The sequence below is a fragment of the Polypterus senegalus genome, chromosome 4, assembly GCF_016835505.1.
Source record: "Polypterus senegalus isolate Bchr_013 chromosome 4, ASM1683550v1, whole genome shotgun sequence".
NCBI classification, from domain to species: Eukaryota; Metazoa; Chordata; class Cladistia; order Polypteriformes; family Polypteridae; genus Polypterus; species Polypterus senegalus.
This window is the reverse complement of record NC_053157.1, coordinates 28,095,061-28,116,987: the sequence shown is the minus strand read 5'-3', so window position 1 is coordinate 28,116,987 and position 21,927 is coordinate 28,095,061. Positions and strand designations below refer to the sequence as shown.

General features: G+C 40.2%; 1 protein-coding gene across 3 annotated transcripts in view; it reads right to left on the bottom strand.

Annotated features, from left to right (window-relative positions):
* Positions 1–21,927, bottom strand: part of si:dkey-247m21.3 (5-hydroxytryptamine receptor 4) — a 333,240-nt gene that overhangs the window by 213,882 nt on the left and 97,431 nt on the right. For all 3 annotated transcript variants that reach the window (XR_005633290.1, XR_005633289.1, XM_039750378.1), the window contains exons 2-3: positions 4,911–5,001; positions 4,165–4,311 (exon numbers count right to left, since the gene is read on the bottom strand). Coding sequence is in view for 1 of the 3 variants with exons in the window: in XM_039750378.1 (XP_039606312.1) it covers positions 4,165–4,311; positions 4,911–4,939 (176 nt within the window). In the remaining 2 variants the exon portion in view is untranslated. The remainder of the gene's footprint in view (positions 1–4,164; positions 4,312–4,910; positions 5,002–21,927) is intronic.

The following is a 21,927-nucleotide window of genomic DNA, read 5'->3' as shown; positions in this document are numbered from 1 at the left end:
AGTCGGCTGATGTCATTAATTTCGGGAAGTCATTCCAAAGTCTGGGTGCTATGGAGCTGAAGGCCCTGTCACCCACAGAGTGCAGGTTAGTGTGAGGCACAACAAGATTACCAGAATCAGAGGACCTTAGTAGATGAACAGGAGCCTAGAGATTTAGAAGGTCACTGATGTAGTGCAGTGCAAGGCCATTTAAAGCTTTGTAGGTTATTAATAGAATTTTATATTCAATCCTGTAAGACACAAGGAGGTAGTGAAGGGGAAGCAGGATGGGTGTGATGTGCTCACTGTTGCTGGTCCTTGTTAGGACTCTTGCAGCAGAGTTTTGAATCAACTGGAGCTGTGATATAAGATTAGAAGGGGCGCCTGCCAGCAGCGAGTTACAATAATCGATGCGGGATGTGATAAAATCATGGTATAAGTTTCTCAACATTAGAAAAGGAGAGGAATAAGCGGACACGGGATATGTTATGGAGATGAAAGTAAGAAAGTTTCTTAATGTGGTTTATGTGGGCGGAATAAGAAAGGGAGGAATCATATTTAGAAATTTAATTTGTGAGCAGAATAGTCACCATTTTGAATGTTTTCTTTGTAGCTCTTTCCATTTCGATGTTGCAGTGGTGCGAAGTTACAGCCACATGATCAATGTGGCAATAAGGAGCCTATGAGTGACGTCTGAGGTGTGACAGTACACAAGCTGGAGTCATGAGTGCTGATGTATCTTAGTAGATACAATATTAAAACCTTTAGCAAGTGCTTAATTATTGCCTTATTGCCTAATAAGTCCAACAGCTCTGGCAGGACAGTTGTGACTCTTGAACCTGCCTGTTCCTGTTTATTTGGTTGCCCATCTTTTTGTCCACCTGTGTTTTGACCTCAGCACTGTCCAGACTACTCGACCTGCTTTTGTTGTAAAGTACCTGCTGCCTCATTCTGTTTGGTTAATTTCTCTGATCCAACTTTTATGGAACCATTAAAATGGTTAAAACAAAAATAATCATAATAAAAAGAAGTCAGCTGTGAGTTAACAGGAAAATATAAAGAGTATCGTGTTGACCTTGTTAGGACATAAGAGGCCAACCCTGAAACCTTGTCAGTCTCAAAATATATTTCAGAAAAACGCTGACCAGTTTATAATCACCAGTTAACTGAAACTGCACTTGTTGATAAGAATGCAGTAATTGCAAACACATTTTATTCAAAGACCCCAAAACTGTAAAATGGCAATACCACCTACTGTTTGCTGAATGCATCACTGAGAGTGCACTTCTAACTTTTAGGAGATCTATATATGTCAATTGATGCTGGACCCGGGCTAAGAACATTATAAGTGATAGCAGCCTTCTCAACAACTGCCTCTTCTGTGCTGTGGTCAGGAAAACACCATGGCTCACTGAAGACCACTTCAGAGAAACTGAGGACGAGCTTCTGTTCACAGTCCATCCTCATCCTAAGCAAGGACAGTGCCTAGAGCTCTATGATGACCTGTTGTTAACTCGGTTATGTTATGTTAGTTAAGTTATTAAGTTATTTATTTAGTTATTATGTATTATTTATCACCATAGATAGACAGAAATTAAGGCAATATATGATAGATAGATAGATAGATAGATAGATAGATAGATAGATAGATAGATAGATAGATAGATAGATAGACAGTGTGGCAGATGGCCAGTGGATCTGGGGGAATGGCCATGGGAGGCCACTTATTTCCCCCAGAACATGTGGTGGCAGCCCCCCTTGGTCGCCTCGAGTCCACTACTATGGAATATCGGAGTTCAGCCCTATTGGGCTCTGTGGCCTCCGCCAGGGGGAGCTGCACAGGGCTGCACGGCTTAACGAGCCCGTCTGGGCAGGATCGTAGCCACATCCGGAGGTGCAGCCGGAATAGGTCAACGAGCACCTGCAGCACTTCCGGGTGGGCTATAAGAGGAGCCGACAGTCACCACTCTGGGAGCCAGAATCGGGAGGAGTGGTGAAGAAAGAAGAGTATTTTTTGGTGGTTATTTCTTTTGTGTGGTTTTTGGGACTGTGCTGTGGCTGGGGGACACGGGGAAGATGTGCCCTCCAGCTGAAGAAAAATAAATAGTTATTTTATTTTACGTGTGCCTCCGTGTCCATCTGTGTTGGTTCGGGTGCCATTAGGGCTCCTTTGTTACAATAGATAGATAGAACTATACAAAAACATACACAGGTTATAATAAATATGTTTTCTTACTAAATATTTTAATAAACCTACTGTACTTAAACGTACAAACTCCCCTAAAAAACAAACTATAGTTCTTCATTAATACAATCACCTAAAATACAATTCATGCACCAGATACTTTTAAACTTTTCAGAATTCTTTGTGAATTTGTAAAAATTCTAATATTCTACTAATGCACCTTATTTTCTAAAATACAATTAGATCCTGCAGGCCACTCCCTTCAATTCTACATTTTCTAGTTTTCTGTGTAGCTACTTTACTTTGTCCCATAATAAAATTTGCCAGATTTTACATTGTTTTCTTTTTATTGTTTCATTTTCCAAGCAGAAAGCCCACCCTTGTGTACACCATTCCTGATCCACCAATAAGCTTCTCTTTTAAATTAAACAAAGGCTCCCATTTACTAGAGGCCATTAAACAGTGAAACACTGTCTCTCTTTCCCTATTAAAAAAGACAATTGCCAGAAAACCCCAGAGTAATAATTGACATAGCTAAGATCCCATATAAGACTGTAAATCATCTTCCCTAGTAGTCAATGGTGGTCTGTACAGCGACCTCCATGCTTTTTCCTCCATGGTGTGTACAGATAGGTAGATAGAAATAATAGGCACTATATGATGATAGATAGATAGAGAGAAAAGCATTGTATAATAGATATTTGATCCTATGCCAGCAAGCATAGAGGATAAGGTAGGAACAATCCCTGGACAGGGCACTAGTCCATCGCAGAGTGAACACACGCACACACACACACACACACTCACTAGGGCTACTTTAGCATCACCAGTGCACCTTACCTGCAAGTCTTTGAATTGTGGGAGGAAACTCGAGCAGTCGGAGGAAGCCCACCCAAACACAAGGAGACCATTCAAACTCCATGCAAACCCTGCTCACAGTACTATAAGGCATTAGTGCTACCATTGTGCCACCGTGCTGAAGTATTATCTGTTACATTTTTTATAATTCAGTGTCACACACCTGCACATAGGAGGCAGCTGAAGGGCTCACAAACAGATTATTCCATGCCAGACAAGAGGGTGGCAGAATGCACTGATCCTTCCTCTTTTTCATCAGCTGACCAACCACAGAAAATTTCGCCAGGACTTGATGACATCACTTTCGGTTCTGGCCTGATAACATCACTTCTGATGTTGTCACTTCCAGTTCCTGCCCTAATGATATCACTTCCCCTGCCTGGATTTAAAACCACCATTTCTGCTTGTCTGTACTGTTCTGTGTTGGACTGAGGTCTGTTAAGGCCTGTGCCATTTTGAAACACAAACTTCTGTTTTGGCAGCCTATCTCAAGTATACGGAGCGGCTGCTCCCAAACCTTTCTCTGTGTCGTGTGGAATCCTTCCACATCAGTTACAATACACACTATTGTACTCATTTAACATAACAGTTTTTATTGATATTTATAAAGTGATGCTTTTAATTATCCTTTATATTCCACAGTCAAGGAATCTAGCAACTAAGCATTTTACTACATATTGTACTCTGTGCATAATTTGAATGTGACAAATAAAATTTGGCTTGACTTCACCCAGGTCATGAATGGATTTTTTCTTGTCTCCCATGGAGGGGCATTTTAGGTTTATGGGTAAATTGGCTTGTTGTGAGTGAGTGAATGAGAGTGTGCCATGAAATAGGTTGGCACCCTGGGCATAGATGGTGTCCAAGCTGCTGTGATTCTGGTACCCCATGACAACTAATGAGATTAAGCATGTTCAAGATATGGCTGAATGAAATGCTGGCACAGAATACAAATTAAATCCAGATGATATACATATATTATGAAGACTGAAGCATTCCCATTGATTGATGCTTTAAAGTGGAGGTTGTACTTACAAAACCTCTAATGTTAATAATTTTATTTCAGGTAAAATAAGGTAAATCCCAGCAGGTAGCTGGTATGATCGCCTTACACTAAACAAGAGACATAAATATTCTCTTACCGGAGTTGTCTGTCTTTGCAGAGAGCAACCATGACAAGCAAATTTCCAAGTATGGTCATAATTATAATGACAGCAAGGAAAAATGTTAGGGTGATTCTTTCTGCTGGAGTTAAGATGTGATCCGCATTTTCCACGCTGTCAGCTGACCTGCAGGAATTAAGAAATGACACAAATCGATCAAAGTGCAGATTTTTAGGAGCTAGCATGATGTTTTCTCATCTGTTTAATCCACGTTAGGGTCATGAGGGCGCTGAACTTTCAAGGCAGTCAACAGTCTTGGAGATTAGGTCCATGTATCCCAGGGCCCACTTGTGTATGCACCCACACAGGGCCAATTTAGAATCTAACCTAACATAACATACAGACATATATTTCTGGATGTGGAAGTTACCAACACAAACACATTAACAACATGATGAGCGATCAGACACTTGGAGTCAAACTGTGTACATTTTGCCCCTCTATCAGCTTTCATTCTATGATCCTTAGATTTGACAAGAGCAATCCTAAATCCATCCATTGATCCATTCACTTCTAACTCATTATTCAGTTCAGTTCAGGATTGCCAAGGTCAGAGCTGATCATAGCAACATTGCACACAAGGTGGACACTGGCTCTGGACTGGCCATATTCAGTCACTCGCTCTTCTACAGCAAAAAATAGACAACATACCTCCACATGTAGATTATAATTAAGGAAGCAAACTGAAAAATACATGACAATGAATTGTAAGTTTAAAAAATTACTTGTCTGTGGGGTCAGATTCTGTGGCCATCACTGGTCATCTGCATGGGGTTCGATGGACTGGACTCCTCTGGGTGAGAAATTGTAGTCCCCCTGCAGTAACAAAATAACTTTCATTAAGTTAAAGGTACAAACAATAAATGTTGAAGTTCAGTCAGTCAGTCATTTTGAAACCCGCTTAGTCCTGAACAGGGTCGCTGGAGCCTATCCCAGCCAGCACTGGGGGCATGGCAGGGAACAAATCTTGGACAGGATGCCAATCCATCGCAGGGCAAACACAGACATACACACAGACATATGTCCCATCCACACACTAGGGCCAGTTTAGGCCTTTAATCACCTCTTGGGCACAGTCACCAGCAGTGTGTCTGTCTGCAGAGAGAGTGTCAACCGTGTCAAGAGGTTTGCTTACCTCGGCAGTGACATTCATGTCTCTGGTGACTCTTCCTATGAAGTCAACAGACAGATTGGGAGAGCATGAGGGTCATGAGGTCGCTGGAAAGGGGTGTGTGGAGCTCCTGATATCTTTGCAAAAGTTTTCTCTCATGATGTAAGAATACCATCTCTAAGGAAATTATTTGGAACAGCTGTACACCTGCTTATCCATGCAATTATCTGATTAGCCAATCATGTGGCAGGAGTGCAGTGCACAAAGTCATGCAGATACAGGTCAGGAGTCCTGGTGCTTCCTGTCTTGCTATATGGTTGGGAGACATGGACGTTATCCAGTGATCTGAGATGAAGACTGGACTCTTTCGGTACTGTGGCTCCTTGGAGAATCCTTGGGTACCACTGGTTTGACTTTGTGTCTAATGAGTGGTGGCTCATGGAGTGCCGAATGAGGCACATTACCTGCATTATGAGGGAGCATCAGTTATGGTAATACGGCCATGTGGTGCGATTCCCCAAGCGTCATCCAGCTCACACAATCATCACTGTTGAGGACCCGTGGCTGGATCAGGCAAAAGGGACGCCTACGTAACACCTGGCTACAGCATATAGATGGTAGATAGATTTCCGGAGTATAGCTGTGGTGAGCAGAAAAGCATCTCAGATTGCACAACATGTTGAACCTTGAAATAAATGGGCCTAAACAGCTGAAGACCACATTGGGTTTCACTCCTGTCAGCTGTGGGCACAGGGTCACCAAAGCTGGACAGATGAAGACTGGAAAAACGTAGCCTTGTTCGATGATTCCCTCTAATCATGGCCCTTCTATTCTGATTGCTCAGTTTGGCCAGGCAGCCAACTCTAAGAAGACTCCTGGTTGTCCCAAAGTTTATTGATTTAAGAATTATGGAGGCCATTGTGCTCTTAGGAATCTTCAGGAATTGTTGTGTATCCTTGCCCAGATTTGTACCTCAACACAATCCTCTTCTCTAAGCTCGGCAGGGCATTGCTTCAACCTCATAGCTTGGTCTTTTCTCATCTGTGGGACCTTCTTTAGGTCTTCTATTGTTGTCATATCCCTAACCCACAGCCATGGCCTCCTTCAATAGTCATAACCGAAGTCAGACTAGGGCACTATGGGAGCTCCTCTATACCAACAGCAATACGCCTGCATAATACCTCACTGTGAGTGGGACCACCAAGTCAGAACTGCGTGCCTTTCTTATCATGTCCATTTATTTGAATTGATGACAAGTGGACTCCAAACAAAGTGCAGAAGCATCAATGATTACCAATAGAATGGCATGCACCTCAGCCAGACTTCAAATGTCACAGTAAAGGGTCGAAACTTTCTAAAATCCCATTTTTACTTTGTCGTTCTTGGGTAATGAGTGGTGCTTGATGAAGTAAAAAAAGGATTGTGAAACAAATGACTTTCTGAAGGCGCTGTGTGTGCATTTCATACTCTTCATTCATCTTATTTCATTACTCCTTTTCTCCACCAGAGTTGGGAATAGCAGGAGTCTAGTCCAGAAGCACTGGGTATTCAGCAATAGTGAACCCCAGAACGGACTGCCATCCATTGCAGGCAGTGCCAGTGTGTTAGGTTATTTTGCGCCCAAGGCTAAGCTTATTATATTATAGAAAAAGGAAACAATAATTTAAATTGACATATTTTGTAACATATTTATGGCACAAAAAATTACACATAGATTATATAACTGAAATTGAAATTTTCTTGTCTTCTTCTTTGCAATTTGTTTCACTAAATCGCTCAAATCCAATGTAGAAGCTAACTCAGATTCAATTGACATTGCTGCCAAGTTTACAAGTCTGTTTTGCAACATTGTGGAGCGCAAGTAAGTTTTGATAAGTTCCAACTTTGAGAAACTACGTTGACCCCTTGCCACTGAAGCTGGAAGTGTTTGTGGTATTCTTAGGGCAATGAAAACATCAGGTACACAGTCGATGGGATGAGACATTCGCACAGTCTGAAAAGATAGAAGACGGGGACACAAAGCCCTTAAAATGTTTTGTGTGCACGGTGAGAGGTAGCTGTGATATCTGAAGAACGGAGCAGCAATGTCTTCTTATATAATACGCTATCGTGGCTGTCTGTTTGTCTGTCCACGATTTTAAATCACCTGTAGCTCACAATCCATTTGACCTATTGACCTGAAATTTGGTATACATATACTACGTGATGTCTACTATTTGTTTTCGGGGTGATGATATTTATTATTCTTTTTATTTTTATTTTATTTTATTGTAGTATCAACTCTAGGCAGCGGCTGTGTGGCGCATGCACACGGGTGCCGTTCTCATCCCTACCTCTTCATATCTTAAATATTCTTGATGCAGATTGAACACTTAAATGCCAGCTTAAGTGAAAAATTAAGAAAAACGTACTAAGTAATTACAACACAAACACTGACTTCAGTTTTGATACGAAAAGATGCCAATGAAAGAAGACAAGAAGCAGGTCGCTAGGGTGGAGAAGAGAAGATCTGCTCAGGAAGCAGCAAGCACATCAACCTCTGAGTAAATGAATGCTAAACATACAGAGAAAGAGGATGAAAACTAGGAACGTTCAAGTCAAGAGTATTCACTGCACATTATCGTGTAGTGCACCGTTACTGGTATGCTATAATATTGAGAGATGACACATACTGTAGACGCTGATAAATGAATTTTAACTAGTTACATTTTGCATGTCAGTTTCTCATTGGGTTCTCTCAGTAACAGGAAAAAAAGCATTTTTTAAGAACTTCCTTTTTCCCCTTTAAAATCCCACCCACTAACATTCTACTGGACAACAGGAATGTCAATCAAGATCAATTTAAATGTAACTTGTTAATGAACATACAAATACACAATATATACCTTTCTCACTCTGTCTCAGTTTATTTTATTTTATTTTCTTATTTTGTGATTATCGATTTATAAATAAATACAAATACAGACCACTTCAGAACGCAACCAACAGTTGTCTATCAAAAAATGTCAGCCGACTGTTCGATAGCAAACCCCTACCCAAACCCCCCTATATGATCTGTGTCCTAATGGTGGCACTGGCACCTGATCACAGGGCACACAAACACTTTCTTATATCAAGCCTAACTGGAGTTGTCATACTGAAGACATGTGAAGAACATCCAGACTATGGCCAGACCTGGAATTAAACTCATGGACTTGTCAGACAGCTGAGTCACAAAATGTGCAGGACTCACATATTTTTTGGTAAAAAACACTAAAATGTTACTCTAGTGTTCTATACGTGGTGCTTTCTTCGAAGATGGCTGACCTCTGTAGTGCATTCATGCTAGACAGCAGACCAAACCAGCCTTTATTCTAATTTACAAATCCAAAAAGAAAGTTCTTAAGGAGGCTAGTGAGTACATATATAAACCCTTGACACATATTTTTAGGAAGTCACTGCGCACTGGAGAGATTCCGAAGGACTGGAAAATGGCAAATATCATTCCATTATATAAAAAGGGTGACAGGGCAGATCCAAGCAATTATATGCCAGTAAGCTTAACATGCATCAGGAAAATCAATGGAAGGAATTATTAGGGATAAGATTGAGCAACACATGGCAAGGACAGGAGTTATTTTGAACAGTCAGCATGGGTTCAGAAGAAGGAGATCATGTTTTACTAACATGCTGGAATTCTATGAGGAGGCAACAAAAGGATACGATCAAAGTGGAGCAGATGATATTATTTATCTGGACGTTCAGAAAGCATTTATAAGGTGCCACATGAGAGGTTGGGCATCAAGTTAAAAGAAGTGGGAGTTCAGTGTAATGTTTTTAGATGGGCGCAGAATTGGCTCAGACACAGGAAGCAGAGTGTGATGGTGTGAGGAACCTCATCAGAACTGGCCGATGTTAAGAGTGGTGTTCCACAGGGGTCAGTGCTAGGGCCGTTGCAATTTTTAATATATATAAATGATTTAGATAGGAATATAAGTAACAACTGTAAGAAGCAAGTTGGTTAAGTCTGCAGATGATACCAAGATAGGTGGATTAGCAGATAATTTGGAATCCGTTATATCATTACAGAAGGACTTGGACAGCATACAGGCTTGGGCAGATTTGTGGCAGATGAAATTTAATGTCAGTAAATGCAAAGTATTACACATAGGAAGGAAAAATCTTAGGTTTGAATACACAATGGGAGGTCTGAAAATCGAAAGCACACCTTATGAGGAGGATTTAGGAGTCATAGTGGACTCTAAGCTATCAACTTCCCAACAGTGTTCAGAAGCCATTAAGAAGGCTAACAGAATGTCAGGTTATATAGCGCCTTGATATATGGAGTACAAGTCACAGGAGGTTCTGCTCAAGTTTTATAACACACTGGTGAGACCTCATCTGGGATACTGTGTGCAGTTTTGGTCTCCAGGCTACAAAACGGACATAACAACACAAGAAAACGTCCAGCAACTGGGCTGATTCCAGGGCTAAAGAGGATTAATTATGAGGAAAGATTAAAAGAGAGCTGAGCCTTTACAGTTTAAGCAAAAGAAGATTAAGAGGTGACATGACTGAAGTGTTTAAAATTATGAAGGGAATTAGTGCAGTGGATCGAGACTGTGACTTTAAAATGAGATCATCAAGAATACGGGGACACAGTTGGAAACTTGTTAAGGGTAAATTTCACACAAACATTAGGAAGTTTTTCTTTACACAAAGAACGATAAACACTTGGAATAAGTGACCAAGAAGTGTGGTAGACAATAAAACTTTAGAGACTTGATGTTTTTTTGGAAGGAATAAGTGGATAGGACTGGTGAGCTTTGTTGGGTTGAATGGCCTGTTCTTGTCTAGAGTGTTCTAATATTCTAAGCCAAAATATACACTAATGTGATTGTTACAGGTAGATTTAATATTAGATGCAAATTTGATTAAATAAAGCAAATCTGCTATGCAAACTAAGCAGCATGGCTGATAATTTATTTTATGGTCCATTCTTTTAGACACAGGCACACAAGTGACACTATTCAAGAGGTGACACAAAGAGGACAGACTTACTATGGGTGAAACTGAAATCTGGGCCCTCAGTAACATTTGTTTCAATGATTGTCACTATTCTCTAAATTAGGTTCTAAAGATGTAAAAAATGGTAATACCTTCTTTCTCATCAATGCTCTGCTTTGCTTGCTAATCAGCATGAGACAAAAATATATTTTGTGACAAAGAATAAGAAGGCTATTAGTGTCAACCATAATAAAGATGTATCCTTGCCAGTCATTCATTTAGAACAGTCATATAAGTAATGTCAGATTAGTCATTCCCAGCTCAGCCTTGACACGCTTGCTCAACATTTTATTGTATTGAAGCCATCTTTCAGATATTTACAGTTCATATTCCTCACTCATCCAGTGATTGTTTGGAGAGGAGGTGAGTGAGGCTGTGGTTAGCATTACTGCCTATCTGCTCCAGAAAACTGAGCTGGAATTGCATGCCAAATTGATGTCTTTATGGAGTATCCATGTTCTTACTGGGTTCTAATCAGGTTTTTCTTTGAGTACTCTGGTTTATCTTCCATGATTGAAAGATAAAATGCAAGTTATTTAACTGGTGACTCTAAATTGCTCCATTATGAATGAGTATGTGTAAAACATTCTATTATTAGGGGTTGGCTCGTTGTGATATCCCAAACCCACAGCCACAATCTCCTTCCTTTATCCTTAGCATCGATAGTCATAACACAGGACAGACTAGGGCACTGGGGGGCTCCTTTATACCAACAGCAATACGCCTGCATGACTGGGACTGCCAAGTCAGAACTATTCTTTTCTTTCTTTTCAAGTTTTTAATCCTTTGTAGTCATTCCAATAGTCAATTCCAATAGACCATAGTGTGTGTGGATAAATACTTATTTATCTATCCCTTTATGTATTTATTTATTTAAAGAGATTCTGTAAAAAGGCAAATTTCACCCTGGGAACAAATAAAGTTCTATGTTTAGCAGTTCTAGCCTTGCAGTAAGAAGACCAGGGTTTGCATCCAAGGACCTTCTTAATATGTTCTCCCTGTGTTTGGGTGGGTTTCATCTGGGTGCTCCAATCTTCTCACACAGTCCAAAGACATACAGGTGAGGTGGACTGGTAACAATAAACTGGCCAGAGTGAGTGTGTGTTCACCTTGTGATGGACTGGGGCCCTGTCCATGGATTGTTCCTGCCTTGAGCATTAAGCATGCTGGGATGGGATCCAACTCCCCGCAACCCTGCTTAGCATTTAGTGGACATAGAAAATGGTGGGGAAAAATAAAACATCTATCTATCTATCTATCTATCTATCTATCTATCTATCTATCTATCTATCTATCTATCTATCTATCTATCTATCTATCTATCTATCTATTGTGAATACTAGAGGTGCTGTTGCCCCATTGAACCGACCAGACAAATGTCCAAGACACACTTGTAAAAGCACAAAGAAGATTCTTTTATTATTATCTTCAATAATAGTGCCCAAAGTACCGCACACTCCACAATTAACAATTCTCCAATCAATAAACACAATCCTCCACTCCCATCCATACCACCTGCACTTCAGAACAGGAAATCCACATAAAGCTAAGATTGTGTGGGCCTTGCCAATACTAGGATGGGAGACAATCTAGGAAAAAGTTGGATTGCTTCTGGAAAAGGTGTTGTTGTGGCCATCAGTTTTCTGCGTGTCGGTCACAATGCCTCAGTGCATTGATAGGTATACCGTCAGTCAGATGGGACATAAAACTGTGGCCCTGTCTCTCTGTGTTGATAAAAGTTCCCTGAGCATCTTTCAGAAGAGGTTGGGTGTTCCCCCAATGTCCAGGCTGAATTGTCCATTGTGACTGAATTGACCAATTCTGGTGCCCTAATCATCCCCTGTCACTAATTGGATGGTGGCCAAGCATACCTTGAGGTCTGTGGTGTGACCAGAGGACCAGTTTAGGTGCTGGAATCACCAGAGGGTCAAACAGCCACTGAGTACTTAATGGGGAATTTGGCTGATTGATTGTTCATGATTGTGAGAGCGCTAAGCATGCTGGGATTGGATCCAGCTCCCCGCAATGCTGCTTAGCATTTAGTGGGCATAGAAAATTGTATATTTCTATAAAATATAAAATATCTATCTATCTATCTATCTATCTATCTATCTATCTATCTATCTATCTATCTATCTATCTATCTATCTATCTATCTATCTATCTATCTATCTATCTATCTATCTATCTATCTATCTATCTATTAGGCAGAATATAGTCGTAGTGTATTCAATCAGAGAATTAAAAGTACAACAACTGTGCAAAACAGTGTATTCAAAACAATCAAAATAGTGTCAAGTGCAGTGAGGTGTCTGTTGTGGCTCTACTGGTAATTTTCTAAGTATGACAGCAGTCTTGGTGATTACAATCCTAAGATGTTTAGGACATTAGAAACACTGTGAAGAGAATGGGCCAAGTAGATCATCCATCCTATTTACCTAACAAAGCTGACCTAACTTCTCCAAAATGACATTCATTTGAGATTACGAGGTCCTTAAAGTCCTCCTCTTTGTCCCACTACTTGATAATTTATTTCAAGTGTCTTTAATTCTTTGCGTGAAGAATAACTTTCAAACTTGTATGCACAATCTGCCCTTAACAAGTTGCCAAGCATGTCCCTGCATTCTTGTTGCAGAATTTATTTTACTGTAAAACTTGGATCCACTGTTTACTTGTCTTTATAATTTTAAACACTTCAAACATGTCAACACTTAACCTCCATTTTCTGAAACTGAAAAAAGTTAATCTTCTTCATTCTCTCCTCATAGCTCATACCTCTTAGTGTCAGAATCAAACCAGTTGCTCTTTTCTGGACTTTTTCTAGGGCTGCTTTGTCTTTTTTGTAATGTGAAGGCCGAAAGTGTGCCCAGTACTCGAGGAGAGTGCGTTTTACAACTTAAGCATAACCTCATTTGACTTGAACTCCTCACACTGTGCTATATAACCTAACATCATACTAGTCATCCTCATCACTTCAGAACACTGTCTGGATGAAGATCATTATAATTCCTAGGTCCTTCTCATAAGGTGTATTTTCAAGTTTCATTCACCCCCATTGTGTTTTCAGATCTAACATTTTTACTCCTACATGTAATACTTTACATTTACTTATCTTAAATTTCTTTTGTTTTTATTGATTTTAATTAGAAACAGAAACAGTCCATACAGTCAAGTCAAATTTAACAAATCAAAGCAAAATACAACCTCCACCCAAGAGAAAGAGAGAGGAGCCTGCAACCGCAGCCACTCTATAAAAGGAGCAAGAAAAGAAGAGTATCATTTACTCCAAAAAAGAAGCTTATTATAAAATGGTATTGATTAGAGCCTGACATATTTTTAAAAAAGTTTTGAACAGATCCGCTCAGTGATAATTAGATTTTTTCTAATTTCATGTAGTATAGAACATCGGTTACCCAGTGACTTAAGAATGGTGTGGTGGGATTCTTCCAGTTGAGCAAGATAAGTCTATTTGCTAGCAGTGCAGTAAAGGGAATTACAGATTTTTTTTTTTTGTCCTCTACTTTAACTCTCTTTATATCTTAAATTTCTTACCTGCAACAAATCTGCCCAACGTTATCCAAATCCTTCTGTAACAATTCAGCCGATTCTGCATTATCTGCCTTTCCACATAGTTTGTGTCTTCAGCAGACTTAACCAGCTTACTGATGATCTTCTGGTCCAGCCTGAAGGGCACAACTTTTAACATCACTTCACTCTGAAGGAGTTCCCCTCTCACCTTCACCATTTGTTTCCTGTGTTTGACCCAGTGTTGTACCCACCTACACACTATGCTCTGAACTGCCATTTCTTTTAGTTTGATCACTGTCCTTTCATGTGGTACCTTACCAGGTACCTTATGATATGCTGAAGACAGAAACCATACTTGGTACATTCCTGCAGGATTCTAGAAATAGGGAAAGCACAGTTGATAGATAAGAGCAAGAAGTGAGTCCCTGTGCATTGCACTTTCCGGAAGAGATAACAATAGACTGTGTACAATGGGGCCTTTTGGTACTGTGATGGGTGGCCATTGCCATTACCCAGCCGGGATGCCAGCTGAATGGAAGGAATGGGTGAGAGGGCATCTGCAAGGCACATTAGAGGGCAGCCCTCCTGGATGCCCGTGGCACCATGGATTCCAGGAGGGCATGCTGGGAGCTGGAGTTTGGCACTACCCTGTTGGGTTCCGTGGGGTGTGCCAGGGGGTGCTGCAGAGCCCTATCACCTGGGAGTGATTCCAGGTCTGATTAATGAGCCACTTGGAGCACTCCCAGGACCAGCATAAAAGGAGCCGCCTTACTCCATTCAGGGAGCCAGAGTCGGGAGGAAGAGGATGAAGCTCTATTGCACTTCTATCCTTAGCATCCTTCTCCCAATATTCTCAGCATCTCTCCTCTGCACATGTCCAAACTAACACAATCTTGCCTCTCTGACTTTGTCTCCCAACCGTCCAACTTGAGCTGACCCTCTAATGTACTCATTTCTAATCCTGTCCATCTTCATCACACCCAATACAAATCTTAGCATCTTTAACTCTGCCACCTCCAGCTCTGTCTCCTGCTTTCTGGTCAGTGCCACCGTCTCTAACTTATATAACAAAACTGGTCTCACTACCATCCTGTAGACCTTCCCTGTCACTCTTGCTGATATCCATCTGTCACAAATCACTCCTGACACTTCTCCACACACTTTGTCCTGCCTGCACTCTCCTTTTCACCTCTCTTCCACAATCCCCATTACTCTGTACATTTGACATTTAAATTTGACATTTAAATAAAGGATGATTAATCAGTGAGATTATTGATCTGCATGAATTAATCAAAATTAACTGAGCTAGGATGCCATCTTCACAGCATTGCTCAAACAACAAGGAGTACAAGAGTTCCCTGTGCCTCCCTTTGTAGGCCGAAGCTCATAACCAAATGGCCCCACTTGATCAGGATATGTAAGAGTGGCTCATCCAGTGCTGGTAAAATTTTCATTACTATTCTCTCCACTGAATGGGACCTAAATGCGTCACCTAGGCAAGCCTTGACTAACAGAAGACTGAATGGCTAAACCAAAAAGGCAGCCTGTGCTCGACATTCCATTATGACTCAGTGAAAAGGTGTCTCCGTGTCTTTCTCCTGCTCTTTTGCCGCTCTGTCCTATTTACTGTTCCACTCTGTATTAAGTTATGGTGGCAACTGCAAGGCTGCACCTTAATCCTTATAACAACAATTTAGAAACAATGACTGATGTTTGAGCAGGTGTGTTTAGTAACCACAGGATTAAAAAAAATGTCAGACTTTCAGATGGGTGATCTAATGCACAAACCATTGGGATAGGAAACTCGTGAAGATAAACGAAAGAATTTCATACAGTCCACTGAGTGGGCGCTGAAGACGTATTTGCATTACTCAATATTAGGATACTCAATTGAAAAAGGCCGGCTTGTGTTTATTTGCAGACTGTCTTGCAAAATACATTACAGGTGTTAAGATCTACATGTGTAATGTGTTTTGCAAATAATTAAATCGAGGGAGAGGATTTACTGCTTCCACTAGAGATTTACTCAAGAATTGTTAGCAATTGGGTAGGGGGGCAAAACTAAAATTAGCAAAATGAGGAATATGAGGGAGTTAAGTGGATACAATTTACACTTTGAAATTGCATCTCATCTAGAGGCTTGGTGACAGGACAGGCAAAGTAGGCAAGTGCCTGGGGTCCTGAACTATGAGGGGGTCCCTGAGGGCATCCATTTACATAGGTACTCATTGTGATCTACAACAGCACAGTCAGAAACCCCCAAGAGGGGGCCATGATTGTGAGGGTGTCTGTCATGAACATTACTTTTAATGTAATATTAAATGTAATCAGTACTGTTTTCATTAATCATAAAGAAGATTTATGTGTCCGGAATCAAAAAGTGAAAAAAATGGGAGGAAAGGACTGTCGTAGTAGAAGAGAACCTCTAATGTTGAATCAGTTAACCTTCTTATCACTAGGAGTCCCATAACATGTAAATCCTGAAAAGTTGCAAAGGGACTTCCAATAATACCCACTAGAGGGGGATATACTGCCAAACCCTGGCTAGATAAATGAGTGAAGACAGAAACTTTAATAAAAAAAGGTGTTATTTTTCCCAAAAAATACTCTGTAATATGGTGAAGCACAATGGCAAAATGGAAGTATGTAAAAATACAAGGCAATCCAAGCAAACAAACTCCAGAAACAGAATTCATAGGTGAAGTCAAAAAGCAGAGCAGGAAGTCAAAAAATCCAATAAATCACAGGAATCGCCAAGAAACCGTCCAGGTCTATAGGGGGGAGGGCAGTTTCTGGTGATAGGCCATTTGAGGACCCCCCACAAGATACAGGCAGCTTATATTCATAGACTCTATAAGGAATGCAAAGAAAATGACAATGAACAAAAGTAAAATTAACGGAAACAAAAGAGTCACAAATGAAAAAAACAAGCCTAAAAAATTAGCATGAATGTCAACAAACACAACAGACTTGAGCATGCTTAATTAGAGGGGGTTAGAAATGAAATGCAGAATGAGAAGGCGCATCTCACATACTCTGAACAAACTGTCAAAGAGTATTTACAGCAACAAAGGGGAATAGCTGATATTTTATTAGAAGTGGAAAAAGTTATCAAAACCATCCGTAAAACAAAAATTACAGTTGGAATAAAAGTCGACATCAGACTAGGAAAATAAATCAACGACCTGAAGTCAAACGTCCAGCTAGTGGTGAAAGCTTGAACACGAGTGACTCAACGTTGAACCAGCTTAATTCAGGCGATGACGAGCTCAGTGCTAATCGTTACTTCAGTTTGTTCTCTGCCTGCCTGTGTGTCCTGACTTCTGCAGCATGTACACCTTAGGGTTTAGGCCTGCAAACAGCCATTTTGAAAGTTGCAGTCATATCTTTATAAGGCTTTTTCTTTTCAGTTTTTATTATGTGCACATCATTTATTTTGAAATGCAATTATATTTATTTTATATTTTAGTTTATATTTGTAAGTGTCATTTTACATTTTGCTTACTATTTTAATTATTTAATTTTTTTAAATTTATTTTATTATTATTGCTTGTCTTTTCTATTAAAGCATTGTTTTTATTGTATTTTTTATTTATACAATCTAATTTTTACAAGGTAAAAAATAAATGATTTATGTTTATTAAATACTACTTGTTGTTCTTACTAATTTAGACCTTGCATGGTAATTGAAAAAGTATCTCAAAAGATCTGAAAACAAAGATTGTTCAGTCTCCTGGTTTAGGGGAAGGCTACAAAAAACTATCTCAGAGGTTTAAACTGTCAGTTTCAACTGTAAGGAATGTAATCGGGAAATGGAAGGCCACAGGCACAGTTGCTGTTAAACACAGCAGGTCTGGCAGGCCAAGAAAAATACAGGAGCAGCATATGTGCAGGATTGTGAGAATGGTTACAGACAACCCACAGATCACCTCCAAAGACCTGCAAGAACATCTTGCTGCAGATGATGTATCTGTACATCGTTCTACTATTCAGTGCAATTTGCACAAAGAACATCTGTATGGCAGGGTGATGAGAAAGAAGCTCTTTCTGCACTCACGCCACAGAGTCGCTTGTTGTATGCAAACCCTCATTTAGAAAAGCCAGATTCACTTTGGAACAAAGTGCTTTGGACTGATGAGACAAACATTGAGTTATTTGGTCATAACAAAAAGCGCTTTGCATGGTGGAAGAAGAACACCGCATTCCAAGAAAAACACTTGCTACCTACTGTCAAATTTGGTGGAGGTTCCATTATGCTGTGGAGCTGTGTGGCTAGTTCAGGAACTGGGACCCTTGTTAAAGTCGAGGGTCGGATGAATTCAACCCAACATCAACAAATTCTTCAGGGTGATGTTCAAGCATCAGTCACAAAGTTGAAGTTACGCAGGGGTTGGATATTCCAACAAGGCAATGACCCAAAACACAGTCCGAAATCTACAAAGGCATTCATACAGAGGGAGAAGTACAATGTTCTGGAATGGCCGTCACAATTCCCTGACTTGAATATCATCGAAAATCTATGGGATGATTTGAAGCAGGCTGTCCATGCTCGACAGCCATCACATTTAACTGAACTAGGGAGATTTTGAATGGAAGAATGGTCAAAAATACCTCCATCCAGAGTCCAGACGCTCATCAAAGGCTGTAGGAGACGTCTAGAGGCTGTTATATTTGCAAAAGGAGGCTCAACTAAGTATTAATGTAATATCTCTGTTAGGGTGCCCAAATGTATGCACCTGTTTAATTCTATTATGATGCATATTGCATATTTTCTGTTAATCCAATAAACTTAATGTCACTGCTGAAATACTACTGCTTCCATAAGGCATGTCATATATTAAAAGGAAGTTGCTACTTTGAAAGCTCAGCCAATGATAAACATAAATCCACAGAATTAAGAGGGGTTCCCAGACTTTTCATATAACTATAAAATATACTAAATAACAGCTGCATGTGTTTATGAGAGGAAGGTCCTGCTTAGGAAGGACTTGTTAAGAGGAGAATGCTTCATAGGATTGAGGTCATCAGTGGAGCCTCTCAGGGGTCTGTCCTTGGACCGTTACTTTTTCTGATTTATATTAAGGACACTGATTCTGGTACAGTTAGTAAACGTTTGAAATTCACAGGTGACACTTAAACTGGAGGGATGGCAGGACCTGAGGAGGCAACAAAAAAGAATGCATAAAGACTTGAGCAACCTTCAGAACTGGGTGAACAACTGGGAAATGCAGTTTAAAGTAAAAAAGTGCCAAGTGCTACAAGTGGGCAAAAGGAACATCAGTTATAAATATGGAATGGGAGACACTGCCATGCAGGAGCGACCTCTGAATAGGATTTAGGGGTTTATGTTGACACAATAAAATGTTAGGTTATATGATAAAAACTGTTAAATTTAAATCAAGAGATGTTCTGCTCACACTATATAATACACTAGTGAGAGTTCTGTTTGGAGTTCTGGTCACCACACTACAAGAAAGATCAATCCACACTTGAAGTCGTGCAGAGGAGAGCAACCGAGTGCATCCTGAGACTTGAGGACACGTTCTGCTCTAACAGACTCGGAGAATTAATCCTGTTTAGTCTCGAGCAGAGGAGACTGTGTGGGGACCTAATCCAGGTATTTAATATTGTCAAAGGGATTGATAAAGAAGATCCAGCAACACGTTTTCACCTTAAGGGTGAATCACGTACTCGAGGACATCAGTGGAAATTAAGGGGAAGTGTGCTTATGACGGAAGCCCGGAAGCACCTCTTTACAAAAAGAGTTGTGTGACTCTGGAACAAACTACTGAGATGTGGAGTTGTAGCAGAAACCTTGACATCCTCTAAGAAGAATCTGGAGGATTTACTGGGATGACTTAGCTTCACAAATGGGCTTGATGGATTGAATGGTTTCCTCTCGTTTGTCAAATTTCTTTTCTGTTTCATTTTAGTTTTACTCATCGATCTCCCACTGTGATACATTTCAGATTAGTATAAATCAAGCAGTAGGAGATCTAGCATACATAATTGAAGTGCACCCCCAAATCTAGTCCTAAACCTTTGGAGATGTCCATTCCTTTTTTGTGCAAGAATACAAGCCACAACTTTGACATTCATATTTATTTCCGTTATACTATGAAAATGATTGAATTAACAAAGGATTTTTATTTTTAAACTACAAAGAAGTCATCGCAAATCTATAAGACAGGTAGAAAAGATCACTGAAGGACATCCTGGAACTAAACGACATGTCCTTCTCTGACAGGCTCAGGGAATTAAACCTCCTTAGTCTTGAGCACAGAGGTGTACTGGTAAGAATATTAGCAAGGATGATTTTAAAAACTGCAAAAAGTAACAGATGGTAAAGGTGTGTAGAAAGCATAGACATGGACAGGGCGCCAGTCCATTGAAGGGCACACTCATGTGTTTGTTTTTTTTTCTTACAACCGATAACTTCTGCTTTAATTTGGTTTGAAATGTTATAAAAAATGAAATGCCCAATGGGCAGCATAAGATGGGCTGATGTTCAAAATGTAAATAGATAAGAAATAATCAAAAAATAAATGATTGTGGGTACATTCCAAAGAACTTGTCAGCACTGCACTGGTGCCATATTTGTGAGCGTCCTTCTGTGATGAACTGGCACTCTGTCCAGACTTGGTGTGGGCATGTGCCTGATCATACTGGGATGGGCTCACCTGACCCAGATTATGAATGGATGCATAGAGCATAAGAAAAGCTGTCATTCTTCTAAAGAGCCTGAACTCTGACTATTGTTAAGGTGCTTTCTCAACTTGTCGTTTGATTACCTAATCTTTCACATGCTACAGACATGCAGCTTAGGTGAACTGTCAGCTCTAAACTGGACCCATGTGGCTAAGCATGTTTGTATGCTAGAGATGTATGCACCCTGTTATAGGCTGTCACTCCGTCCAGCCTGGGGTCCCACCCTTGCTATGGGTGCTGCCATATCTGAGCAAATGCATCCGGTGTTTCTTAAATCATTATAACTAGTCAGTACTAAACCACTCATAATATTACAAAAATATTACAACTATTTTCAAGCCCACCACTAATTCAGGATTGCCCGGGGTCTGCACCAATCCAAGCAACACTCTTCTTAAGGAAGTTAGAAACTGTGGATGAGGTGATAATGTGCCACATGAGAGGCAGGGCATCAAACTAAAAGAAGTGGGAGTTCAAGGTGATGTTTTTTTAGATGGGTGCAGAATTGGCTCAGACACAGGAAGCAGAGGGTTATGGTGTGAAGAACCTCATCAGAACTGGCCGATGTTAAGAGTGGTGTCCACAGGGGTCAGTGCTACGGCTGCTGCTATTTTTAATATAAATGATTTAGATAGGAATATAAGTAACAAGCTGGTTAAGTTTGCAGATGATACCAAGATAGGTGGATTAGCAGATAATTTGGAATCCGTTATATCATTACAGAAGGACTTGGATAGCATAAAGGCTTGGGCAGATTTGTGACAGATGAAATGTAATATTAGTAAATGTAAAGTATTACACATAGAAGGTAAAAATGTTAGGCTTGAATACACAGTTGGTGGTAAGAAAATCGAGAGTACGCCTTATGAGAAGGATTTAGGAGTGATAGAGGACTCTAAGCTATTGACTTCCCAACAGTGTTCAGAAGCCATTAAGAAGGCAAACAGAATGTCAGGTTAAATAGCACAATGTGTGGAGTACAAGTCACAGGAGGATATGGTGAAGCTTTATAACACACTAGTGAGGCCTCATCTGGAGTACTGTGTGCAGTTTTGGTCTCCAGGGTACAAAAAGGACATAGCGGCGCTAGAAAAGGTCCAGAGAAGAGCGCCTTGGCTGATTCCATTGCTACAGGGGATGAGTTATGAGAACAGATTAAAAGAGCTGAGCCTTCACAGTTTAAGCAAAAAAAGATTAAGAGGTGACATGATTGAAGTGTTTAAAATTATGAAGGGAATTAGTCCAGTGGATCAAGACTGTTATTTTAAAATGAGTTCATCAGTAACACGGGGACACAGTTGGAAACTTGTTAAGGGTAAATTTCACGCAAACATTAGGAATTTTTTTCT